General features: G+C 37.8%; 1 protein-coding gene across 3 annotated transcripts; it reads left to right on the top strand.

Annotated features, from left to right (window-relative positions):
* The first annotated feature begins 2,370 nt into the window (after window positions 1-2,370).
* On the top strand, window positions 2,371-11,982 carry LOC109098944 (RNA-binding protein 39-like). Of its 3 annotated transcripts, XM_042766355.1 has the most exons (17): window positions 2,373-2,640; window positions 3,225-3,287; window positions 3,456-3,516; window positions 4,599-4,649; window positions 4,743-4,930; window positions 5,313-5,378; window positions 5,481-5,534; window positions 5,631-5,748; window positions 5,858-6,010; window positions 6,105-6,242; window positions 6,355-6,420; window positions 6,545-6,749; window positions 6,860-6,940; window positions 7,029-7,149; window positions 7,234-7,339; window positions 10,410-10,488; window positions 11,311-11,982. In XM_042766355.1, the coding sequence occupies exons 3-17, from the start codon at window positions 3,511-3,513 to the stop codon at window positions 11,409-11,411; spliced, it is 1,533 nt and encodes a 510-aa protein (XP_042622289.1). In that variant the 5' UTR covers window positions 2,373-2,640; window positions 3,225-3,287; window positions 3,456-3,510; the 3' UTR covers window positions 11,412-11,982. The 3 variants fall into 3 exon arrangements, with proteins under 3 accessions (XP_042622290.1, XP_042622289.1, XP_042622288.1); XM_042766354.1 differs by lacking the exon at window positions 3,456-3,516; XM_042766356.1 differs by lacking the exons at window positions 3,456-3,516; window positions 5,313-5,378 and having other exon boundaries at window positions 2,371-2,640.
* The last annotated feature ends 625 nt before the right edge of the window (window positions 11,983-12,607 follow it).

Consider the following 12,607-nt stretch of genomic DNA (forward strand, 5'->3'; position numbering starts at 1 on the left):
GAGTTTTTATTTTTTTATTTTTTATTTTTTTATTCTTACAATGAAAGTCAATTGGGTCCGGTGTTGTTTTAGACACCACTGACTTTAATTGAATGGCCAAAAATATTTTCAAAAATATCTTCTTTTGTATTCCAAAGAAGAATAAAAGTCAGATTTGGAACAATATGAAGGTAAGAAAGGTCATTTGCTGAAAATGTACTCAACCTAAGGCCATCGAAGATGTAGATGAGTTTGATTCTTCATTGGAACAGATTTAGAGAAATTTATGAATCTTTGATGCTTTTATCAGAAATTTGAACTCTCATGCTGACGGCAGCCATTCACTGCAGAGAACCCATTGGTGAGAAAGTGATGTAATGCTAAAATCTGTTCTGATGAAGAAACAAGATTACCTTAATTTTGAATTGCCTGAAGGTGACATTTTCAGAAAATTTAAATTTTGGGGGGGTGAACTATTCCTTTAATTGGATGACATGTTTTGTTGCAACAGCTTCTCCCACGTCCATGTGCTTGAGTATTTATCCGCATATGGAGGACATGTGTTGGGGCAACCACTGTCCAGCACCAGGATAAGAAGCAGAAGGCCGAAACTGCAATTAGGCCAGCCAGTGTGCTGCGCCTGGGTCAGCTCTTTCCACTGCCCCCCTCGTCACCATTGGAGTGGGGGAGGGGACGTGGCGTTTTGGCTGGGAGCTCAGTGCATTGATTTGTTCAGAGTAATGGAAAGAATGCTCCACTCCACACTCAACCTTTCCCCCAGCTAATACAGCCTACACACATGTACATGCAGATCACACGCAAATAAACATCTTTTGTTGTCTTTATGTGCATGGAATAGGATTTTTTTGCCTGTGTACTCATACACAAAGTTAACATTTAAACAATGTTAAAACTAACCAACATTTGGTGCCGTCTTCAGTTCAGCCATTCTCTAAACTGCTTTGAACTAAGATTCATCTCCCAAGCTATTTTACAAAGTAACAGTTAACTTCTGCACATACCAAGCAGGTATTTTTGTGGTTTAAACACATGCAAAGCTGATTCTTCCTTTCATAACAAGTGGAAGTTTTCTCCAAATACCAAAAATAACTGCATTAAGCTTCTGACATGAGATTAAAGGGGGTTCATTCACCAGAGCCATGCAGTAAAAAATGAACATAACAGGGAAAGAGAGAGGGAGAGCGGAATGGAAAAAGTGAATAAGGCCAAGGAGGTGGCGGTGCATACAGGAAGACGAATGGTCCTGCACTAGTTGCACTGACTGGTTCTTGTAATGTGTCAAGAATCTGGCATCCTCCAGATGTGTGTCATGTTCATACTGTGGAAAGCCTCTGGAGATATTTACATTTGGCTGCACTCTGCCTCACTGTGAGCGCAGGGATAGAGAGCTAATTACGGAAAGTTGGCAGCCAGCAGAACATCAAGCAAGCTGTGGTAAGAGTCAGTGGAAAGAATGAGATTAAACCAAGAAAAATGTGGGGTCATATTTTTTTCATAATTTTTTTGTTTACTCATCAAAAAGATGAGCAATTAATTAGTTAATTTGTATTTTTCATTGAATAAGCCTGTTTCTCAAGGTATATTTGTTTACTGTTCTGGTTCACTGTCTGACTAATTATGTGGTCTCAGAGGTATGGTGTAACCATAGTCAGCTGAGTGACACTGACTTCAAGGCCTGACAGAGGAAAAGAGCAACAGTGTTGTTGTGATATTTTTTTTTTTATGAAAACTAAGTCTCTTCAGTTTTTCCTTTTGTACCCCCACATTTCCTTTGTGAATTAGTGCCTTAAAGATCACATCACATTATTCCAGACCCTTAGTGGTCCATCTATCTATCTGCATGGACGGACGGACGGACGGACACAGACAGACAGACAGACAGACAGATAGATAAATAGACAGACAGACAGATAGACAAACACATAGATAGATAGATAGATAGATAGATAGACAGATATATAGATAGATAGATAGATAGATAGATAGATAGATAGATAGATAGATAGATGTCAGCCACAACTCAGAAAAAAGCACACAGCTATGAAGAGGTGAAACTAAAACATTAAGAGAGCAAAATAGACTCTCTCTCTCTCTCTCTCTCTCTCTCACACACACACACACACACACACACACACTTCTATGAACTGGTGTGACATTATAAAAATACAATGCTATCATTTTATAAAAATACAAACATTATACGATTTTGATCTTCGGTCTGTTTTGACCGCGAACAAAACGCCTGACTCATAAATTAATACCAGACCATTAAAATAAAAAGAAAGTTTTAATTGTTTGTGTCTTTGCAGTTCGCACTTCCGTTGTCTGTGCGTGTAATACGAGCTCCCTCTAGTGGACAGTATCGCGCGTCTCCTCTTATGCAACAGAAACGTGTCGTGCACGCGCAGTTGCTGTTTGCCGCCAGTCAACTTGTCGTTGATAACCGCAACACGCGTCTTGTGACTAGTATTAGTTTAAACGACCAAGTTCAGGCTTAATACAATTGTGCTTTTTAGGTTTGTGTGGATTCGAATTAATCGACTGGGGTTGCAACGGTAGCAGAAGCGAACAGCAGATCCGGGTTTTGCCGCTCGTTTGTGGAGTTAGGATCGTAAAGCTTTGTAGGCCGCAGTGTCTGAGGTAAGACGGAAAGGCTAATGGCTAACGTTACTTACTGTTTGGGTCTGTTTCTAAGGACAATCCGACCAATATCAATTTATTATGTGCCATACGTGGATCACATTGATGTTAAATGTTTTTAATTATTGTATTTCCGTCATTTAACGTGGGTTGTTTCAGCTTGTTTGCGAAGAGGAAGCGACTTAGCCAGTTACGCTAGGTACGTTAACGTTAATGCGCTAACAAAGCAAGCTTCAATGTTCTCTGCTGATAATACGAAAGGTGTGGATGTAACATCCAAACCTAGATATTTTTTCGTTATATGTGCTAATGCTGTGTAAATGTGTCCAAAATGTGATAGGACGTTTCGCGACAGTGTGTGAGGAAAATAGTTAACGTTAGCCAGAAAGCTAACGTGCTTAAAAGTGCGCTTCATGACCCAGTCCAGTCACGCATGTCCGAAATCAGAAATGTAGAGTCCGAGTTTAAAGTGCTATTTTGGGAAACAGTCCGGGCAAATATATGTGTTGTGATTTCAGAAGAAGATTTCTATGCTTAGGTTTAACATAAAACGGCACTTAATGCACTGTTTTCCTCGCCTGCAGATCAACAACAACATGGCCGATGATTTGGACATTGAAGCAATGCTCGAGGCTCCATATAAAAAGGTGGGTGTTTATGCAAGTAAATAAACTCGCCCAGGAATCTGTAAAGCTTTTATTTGAAACTGCTAACCAGTCGTGTTTTCTCTAAGTCTTTATTGTCAGATCAATAACTTGAATGTTTCTGTCATAGTGGTTTCAATGAATAAATTGCCCATCTATCTCTTTTTGTAGACTTGCCTATATCTCACCTCTACTCCCATGAATTCCAGTGTGAACTGTCAAAAAAATGAAGGTAGTAATTGCCCAATATATTGATGTACTGTGGTACCCTTGGTTGAAATACACAGGCAGAATAATACATAGGTACCACCAGAGTAAATGTAGTGGAAGCACATAAGAACTGGTATGAACTCTGTGGAGACAGTATTCATGTTATTGTATGCATGGTATTCTTAGCTACGTATTTTTATCGAAAGGAAGTTTACTTTCTAAATGGTTAGAACTAGATTGCATGTTTTACAGTATTGATATATGGCAGGTGACCACTAAAATGTCATAATCCTCAGTGCAGAAATATTGGAGTTCTGTAAATCCAGTCTCCTTATTCTCTATTCATCACTTTGAAAAACTGAAATGAATATACTGTAAAAGTCATCTGTTTTGGAAAAAAAAAAAAAAGTATATGCATGCTGATGACATTTAAAAGTAGTTATAAATGGTTATTCTGCGCTTTTTCAAACTGGAAATGATGGGGCTCAGCATATAATATCATAATATTCACAATAAGATATGTATCTTGTAAACAATCTAGCCTCTTAACAACAACAACAAAAGAACAACTCAACTTTAGATGGTCTGTGGGAGTCGCTATTACTAAGCCGTGTGAATCCCTGTTTGCTTCAGGGCGAGATGTGTGACTGAGGTGGCATCGAGCTCTTTCAATCCACGAAGGCAAATGGGGTGAAGATCACTGGAATGGCATCCACCACTGGAGCTCGTTTAGTGGCTGGCTGCTAGCGTTGCCACTTTGGGTCTTAGGCTCAGATAGCCTTGGTACTGAACCTGTTGGGCTGCTTAATGAATGAAGTGCCTAAAAATGCAATGCTATTTTACATACCCGGCATAGCAATTGAATTTTTGGCCGTCTTACACAAGTAATACAAGCACTAATAAGGAAGAACGACTTTGGCAGCCATGTGTTTGGTTTCTTTCTAAAGGTCCCCCTTGTATTTGTCATCCTCCCACTCAAACCCAGTAATGAACTTCTATTTAATGATCATATCATGTTCTCTTTTGTTCCCATCCCTTCTTTATCCTTACGACTTGAAATGTTTCGCCGTCCTCCTCATGCTGTCTTCTATCGACCCTGCTTAGGATGACAACAAGTCCTTAAGTTCCAATGGCCACGAGGAGCGGAGCAAGAAGTATGTCTTTTTAGTTTAATATACATTTTACAAAACTCTAAATGTTTTATGTACTAAACTTAATTTATTATTATTTTTTTTTATTGAATTGCAAAAAAAGAAGAGCAAAAGTCGCAGCAGAAGCCACAGCCGGGAAAAGAAAAGAAGTAGGAGTCGTGATCGCAAGAAAAGCCATGACCGCAGGAGGAGCCGCAGCAAAGATCGGAAGCGCAGCCGCAGCAGGGATAGACGGCGCAGCCGTTCCAGGAGCAGGGAGCGCGGTGGACGCTACAGAGCTCCATTGTACGTAGCCATCTTTTGCTCTGGGTTTTAATCTTCATGTTAAATGTCCACAAAGTAAAAAAAAAAAAGTGTTCTTTGAATTTTTTTTTAACATAGCTAGTATGTTAACCTGAAGTAAAAGGTTCACACAGTCCTCCTGTTGAGTGTGAAAATGTCTTCCGGTGAATATGTATGCATATGAGTTTAGCTGCCATCCCAATTTACATGTCTGTTTTGAATCAGCAGAGAAAATGAGTAGATTCCCCCAAAACAAGGAATTTGTTGTAATGTGTACAACATTTACCCTTTTGAAGTTTACCGTATGTGTTTAATACTAGCAGTAGAGTGATTAGTCGTCGCTACTGAGATTAAAAACCTTGAAAACCTTGTTTTTAAATCACAGTTCTGGCCTGAAATTTAACGGTGGCCCCAGGGGGAAGACTGGCCCACCACCCGCCGTCAAACTAAGGTTTCTATGATACTATTTTTGTTATGTGTGGGTAGTTACTTGTTGTGTATGACTCAGACATGGAAAGTCTTTCCAAAAGTACTCACAGAAATTCTCTCTCAGCCGTAGAAGGTCTAGAAGCCGCAGTCCTTTCAAGAAAGACAAAAGCCCTATAAGGTAAGTTTATTTCAGCCTTGATAATTAAGTTTTCCCCTACTAAATTCTTTCATGAATTTCACTAATTAATTGCTTGTTTTTGTCTTTTGCTAACAGAAAGCCCATTGATAATCTCACCCCCGAAGAAAGGGATGCACGCACAGTGTTCTGCATGCAGCTGGCAGCCAGAATCCGACCACGAGACTTGGAAGAATTTTTTTCTGCAGTGGGAAAAGTCAGTGTTTGTGTATCTATAGTTTTATTTAGGACAGTTTCTATCTCTGTAGCCTATTCTACTTTGGATTTGGATAGAAACCTCTAATTCCTATTGTTGTTCTTGAAAGGTGCGAGATGTGAGAATTATCTCTGATAGAAACTCCAGAAGATCTAAAGGAATTGCATACATTGAGTTTGTGGATACCACCTCTGTACCTTTGGCAATTGGCCTATCTGGTCAAAGACTACTTGGAGTACCAATCATTGTGCAGGCTTCACAGGTAACATGGTCACTCTGAATGTGGAAACATTTGCACAATCTTTGGTTGTAGATGTTATCATCTTCTAATTGCAAATTGTGTGTTTGGTGACCAGGCTGAGAAAAACAGAGCAGCTGCATTGGCAAACAACTTACAGAAGGGCAGTTCTGGACCTATGAGACTTTATGTTGGCTCATTGCATTTTAACATCACAGAAGACATGCTCCGAGGCATCTTTGAGCCATTTGGAAGGGTAAATAGTGCCATAATTTTTTTTCCCACTTCACGTTATGTTATGACTTTGCTCTTATTCATATTGACTTTTTTTTTTTTTTTTTTCTGTTTGTTTGTTTGTTTTTATACAGATTGATAGTATTCAGTTGATGATGGACAGTGAAACAGGACGATCAAAAGGATATGGCTTTATCACAGTAAGTTGTGTGGTCAAGTTGTTTTCGTGCAGAATTTCTGACATTACAAGAAAAGTAGTTGGTGTCAAGTTCAAGAAATTATTCATCTTTTCCAGAGCTTATTTCCATTCCTCTTTCCTCATAGTTTGCTGATGCCGAATGTGCGAAGAAGGCTCTGGAACAGCTTAATGGCTTTGAGTTGGCTGGCAGACCAATGAAAGTGGGACATGTGACGGAGCGGACTGATGCCTCCACTGCCAGCTCCTTCCTGGACAATGATGAGCTGGAAAGGACAGGCATTGATCTGGGAACTACTGGCAGACTTCAACTCATGGCCAGACTGGCCGAGGGTAAGGATGTACTCTTTGATCTGCTGTATAGTTTTCATACTGTTATGAAGTGAATGTCTCTATTTTTTTTTTTTTAGAGGGATTACAATGTTTCATTTTTTTTCTGTTAGGTACTGGTCTGCAGATCCCACCTGCTGCACAACAGGCCCTTAATATGAGTGGTTCCATGGTAGCCATGGCTGCAGCTACTGGTCAGTTCCTTTTCTTTTAGGTTAAGTAGATGTGCCATTAATAAGGCCTATTGGGGTTTGCAATTAACATCCATCTCTTTCCTTTTAGCTGCTATGAACCCAGGATTGAGTTTTAACATCAATGTGCCCACAAACCAAGCATTAAATCTACCCTCACAACCAATTGCAACACACTGTTTCCAGCTGTCTAACATGTTCAATCCAAACTCGTAAGTAGAAGGAGAAAATTGCAGGTATATTGAGAAAGTAATGTTAAAGAGCATTTTTGCCTGAATTACATTTCTTTCTTGCAGAGAAAATGATCTTGGTTGGGAAATTGAGATTCAGGATGATGTCATTGAGGAGTGCAACAAACACGGTGGAGTCATACACATATACGTGGACAAGAAATCAGCTGAAGTATGCTGCTTTTTTTTGACTTTTTTAATTTCTATAGTATATATATGTACAGGTGCTGGTCATATAATTAGAATATCGTCAAAAAGTTTATTTATTTCACTAATTCCATTCAAAAAGTGAAACTTGTATATTATATTCATTCATTACACACAGACTGATATATTTCAAATGTTTATTTCTTTTAATTTTGATGATTAAAACTGACAACTAAGGAAAATCCCAAATTCAGTATCTCAGAAAATTAGAATATAACTTAAGACCAATACAAAGAAAGGATTTTTTAGAAATCTTGGCCAACTGAAAAGTATGAACATGTACAGCACTCAATACTTAGTTGGGGCTCCTTTTGCCTGAATTACTGCAGCAATGCAGCATGGCATGGAGTCGATCAGTCTGTGGCACTGCTCAGGTGTTATGAGAGTCCAGGTTGCTCTGATAGTGGCCTTCAGCTCTTCTGCATTCTTGGGTCTGGCATATCGCATCTTCCTCTTCACAATACCCCATACATTTTCTATGGGGTTAAGGTCAGGCGAGTTTGCTGGCCATTAAGAACAGGGATACCATGGTCCTTAAACCAGGTACTGGTAGCTTTGGCACTGTGTGCAGGTGCCAAGTCATGTTGGAAAATGAAATCTGCATCTCCATAAAGTTGGTCAGCAGCAGGAAGCATGAAGTGTTCTAAAACTTCCTGGTATATGGCTGCGTTGACCTTGGATCTCAGAAAACACAGTGGACCAACACCAGGAGATGACATGGCACCCCAAACCATCACTGACTTTGGAAACTTTATACTGGACCTCAAGCAACGTGGATTGTTTGTCTCTCCTCTCTTCCTTCAGACTCTGGGACCCTGATTTCCAAAGGAAATGCAAAATTTACTTTCATCAGAGAACATAACTTTGGACCACTCAGCAGTAGTCCAGTCCTTTTTGTCTTTAGCCCAGGCGAGGCGCTTCTGACGCTGTCTGTTGTTCAAGAGTGGCTTGACACAAGGAATGCAACAGCTGAAACCCATGTCTTGCATACGTCTGTGCGTAGTGGTTCTTGAAGCACTGACTCCAGCTGCAGTCCACTCTTTGTGAATCTCCCCCACATTTTTGAATGGGTTTTGTTTCACAGTTCTCTCCAGGGTGTGGTTATCCCTATTGCTTGTACACTTTTTTTTCTACCACATCTTTTCCTTCCCTTCGCTTCTCTATTAATGTGCTTGGACACAGAGCTCTGTGAACAGCCAGCCTCTTTTGCAATGACCTTCTGTTTCTTGCCCTCCTTGTGCAAGGTGTCAGTGGTCGTCTTTTGGACAACTGTCAAGTCAGCAGTCTTCCCCATGATTGTGTAGCCTACAGAACTATGCTGTGTCCGAAACTGCTCTCTATCCACTATATAGTGCACTATATCGGGTGTCAGCCATTTTGTAGTGCTGTCCGAATTCTGAGTGAACGACTTCATTCCCTACATTCGTTCACTTTACCCGCAATTCATTCTGATTTAAAGTGTACAACCGATGTACACTCGCTGAAGCACTATTTCCCACAATCCAATGCGGAGTAGCGTTGCGCTGGAAGCGAGATCGGGAGCGAGAGAGTTTGAATGAGATGACGTTTACATCTTTATTATTTCTGTTACGTTTATTTCATACAATCATTTATATTAAAATGTTATGTAGGCAATAACTCAGTTTAATATTTTACTAATTTACTGAGGTGGCATCATTGTTAACTTACAAAAATGATGATAATTTGGTGGCTAATTTAAAAATGTTCGTAAATCACCTGTAGGTAGCATATTCATTCTGATGTAAAATTAACGGTCACCTGAGGGCGCTCTATGACCATTATCTTATCTGAGCTCAAAACGCTGCTCGGGAGAGTTTCAGAATACTAAAAAAATATAATTACATAAAATTATGAACGTGTTAATATGTGTTTATTTTTGTTCTCAGTATTTTAATAATATGGTTATGAACATAAAAGCATTACAAAACAAATAAATAATATACCATCAATGAAAACACAAAGCTGACGGGGAGGTATGTATAATTACGATAAAGTAATTTTGAGTGTTATTGGTATTAATAGTATATACAATAAAATTGCATATGTGACGATGTTTTTGCAACCGCTCCAAGTCTCACGTGCAGTGTATACGTCATCGTCATAGACCAGGGTTCCTCAAATCTTGCCCTGGAGGGCCAATGCGCTTCAGAGTTTAGTTCCAGCCCTGCTCAAACTCACCTACCTGTGATTTTCTAATGATCCGGAAGACACTGATCAGCATGCTCAGGTGTGTTTGATTAGGGCTAGAGCTAAACTCTGCAGTAAAGTGGATCTCGTGGGCCAGATTTGAGGATCCCTGTCATAGACTGTATAAAAACAGGTCACCGTCCAAATCCATTCAGTTATTTTGTTCACTCCTTTCTGATTACAGTCCACTCAACTGCTATACACTATATAGGGCTTAGTGAACGAGTGAGCGATTTCAGACACAGCACTAGACTGAGAGACCATTTAAATGCATTTGCAGGTGTTTTGAGTTAATTAGCTGGTTAGAGTGTGACACCAGGTGTCTTCAATATTGAACCTTTTCACAATATTCTGAGATACTGAATTTGGGATTTTCCTTAGTTGTGAGTTATAATAATCAAAATTAAAAGAAATAAACATTTGAAATATATCAGTCTGTGTGTAATGAATGAATATAATATACAAGTTTTACTTTTTGAATGGAATTAGTGAAATAAATCAACTTTTTGATATTCCAATTATATGACCAGCACCTGTGTGTGTGTGTGTATATATATATATATGTATGTATATGTATGTATATATGTATATGTATGTATATGTATGTATATGTATGTATGTATATGTATGTATATGTGTATATATATATATGTATATATGTATATGTATATATGTATATGTATATGTATGTATATGTATTTATGTATATATATGTATATGTATGTATATGTATATATATATATATATATATATATATATATATATATATATATATATATATATATATTATCTATTTATATATATATTTTTTTTATCATTCTTTTCAGGGTAATGTCTATGTGAAGTGTCCCAGCATTCCTGCTGCTATGGCTGCAGTCAGTGCATTACATGGACGTTGGTTTGGAGGTAATTCTAAATTCTGTACATCTTGAATTGTGGATTGTCTAAAGCGATATGTATTATGATCTTACATGTATTATGTTGGGCTGGGAATTGTTCAAAAAATTTCAATATCGTTAGCAATTCCTGAACGATACATAAAAAAAAAAAAAAGCATGAAGGAACAAAATGTAACAACACAATAAATCAGTGGAAATAATTTTAATAAAGTTCTAGTAGTTTTCAGTTTCCACATCTTTTAGTCTGCGTTTACACTTAAGCGTTTTAATTTTAAAACACATCTCAGACATAATCATGATTTCTATTAATTTTCCACTGATTTACTGATGAGCATTAGCAGCTTCCAGTATTGTCTGCCTGCGTAAACTTAGCCTTACATCTGTGGGGGTTGGGGTGCTCACACACTACAGCCTCATGTGAGCCACGTCTCTGGGTGTAAACTAGGAGTGTTCGACTTGACAGGGCATTGCGCAGACTGATCGGTGTATGACATCAGTGTACCATGAGAGCTGTAGGAAACAGAAGCTTTTGTAAGCTCCATTAGCTTTTGAATCGTTATCATGGTACTGTGTGGTCAAACACTGATCGATCTGCACAGCGCTGCATCAAGTCGTACACACCTTGTGTTTTTCCCCTATAAAAACTCTATATTTCTAAAAATTTTACACAAAAAAAAAAAACTTTTCTATACACTAAAACTAGAAAAAACTCTCTCTTCCCAAAAAATATCAAACTCTATACCCAGCCCTAGTATTGTATAATCTGTCTAAAACCCATATGTATTATTGTCTGAATTGTTACATCTTATATTTCAATATTGTATTCCAGGTAAAATGATCACAGCAGCTTATGTTCCTCTTCCTACATACCACAACCTTTTCCCAGAGTCAGTGCAGGCAACACAGCTTCTGATGCCCAGTCGCCGGTGATCAGTCACCTCTGGAAGACTCAACTTTTTCAGCCTTGTTCTTTTTAACTTTTGGACAACAATAACCGTTCTGCAAGCTGTGGCACAGTTGAATTTGTTTCCTTTTAAGTTGGTTACAAAACCAATAAGTTTAAAAAATTCACTTGCATAGTGTCCTTACAGGTCTTGGACATTGAGAGAAGTTCTGTGGTGTAAAAGAAGTTTCCTATGTACAGCCTACTTATTGAATTTTGCTTCTTGACCTTTTATTGTTCTTTTTTTTTTTTTTTTTTTTTTTTTTTCAGATATATTGTCTTTGTGATAGGTCTGATTGGCATGTTTCTCACTTGAGGAAGTGTACAATTTTGACAGATACACAATATAAAGAAGTCTTGGATTTAAACTGCAATTTTGATCAGACATGAACATATTCAACTTTTTGGCTCTATGAGCTGTGGCAACTAAATGGCTGACATATCTTTTGTTCATTTAGAGACCATAAAGTTTAGAAACATCTTGTTTTTCTAATCAAGATTTGATTTTTGTAAAGTCCTTGATGAAAGTTAATTTCAAATAAAGCCAAGATAATTTAATTTGAATTCCTATGTTTAAAAAAAAAAAACAGCAAAAGAGAGATGTCCTTTTTTGTTGTTGAGGTTTGTTGCAATATTTATTGAAGTAATGACACAATTACTGTTTTTGAAATGCTTAAAGTTATTTTTTTTATATTATTGTTTCCTGAGGTGCTCTTATCTTAGTATTTTTTTCCCCCTTTCAAAAACTTGCACAGATCATGATGGTCTTGAAATGCAGTTTAGGATTGTTGTTTTTCAACGTCATTTTAAAAGAATTGCCAAGTTTTTATTACTTTGCAGTATTGCTCTTTGATTACATACGACAATGGTGCATGTTAAGGGTTGTGTTGAGACTCATGACTTCACAAATCTGGCCATTTCAGAAAGAGAGAAAATACTCATTAAGCTGTGGAGTTAGGTTTAAATTTTGCAGTTTATATTAGGTTTTTTTTTTTTTTTTTTTTTTTTTTTTTTTTTGGGTATAGAGTAACCTCTTGTGTGTAAATATTAAAAACATTTTGACTCTTGAATTTCATGACCCCTTTAAATTAACTGCAATAAATGGGAGAAGCCACCATATCAATGAGTATAAATAAAACTTCAAATTATTCTAATAATCGTTATTTTATTTGTAATGTGCACA

Source organism: Cyprinus carpio, chromosome A11 (genome assembly GCF_018340385.1).
Source record: "Cyprinus carpio isolate SPL01 chromosome A11, ASM1834038v1, whole genome shotgun sequence".
NCBI lineage: Eukaryota > Metazoa > Chordata > Actinopteri > Cypriniformes > Cyprinidae > Cyprinus > Cyprinus carpio.

Coding starts and splice junctions, on each gene's coding strand:
- LOC109098944 (XM_042766354.1), top strand. CDS start 3,237: ATGGCCGATGATTTGGACATTGAAGCAATGCTCGAGGCTCCATATAAA. Junction 6,750..6,859: donor CATGGCCAGACTGGCCGAGG/GTAAGGATGTAC, acceptor TTTTTCTGTTAG/GTACTGGTCTGCAGATCCCA. Junction 6,941..7,028: donor AGCCATGGCTGCAGCTACTG/GTCAGTTCCTTT, acceptor CTTTCCTTTTAG/CTGCTATGAACCCAGGATTG.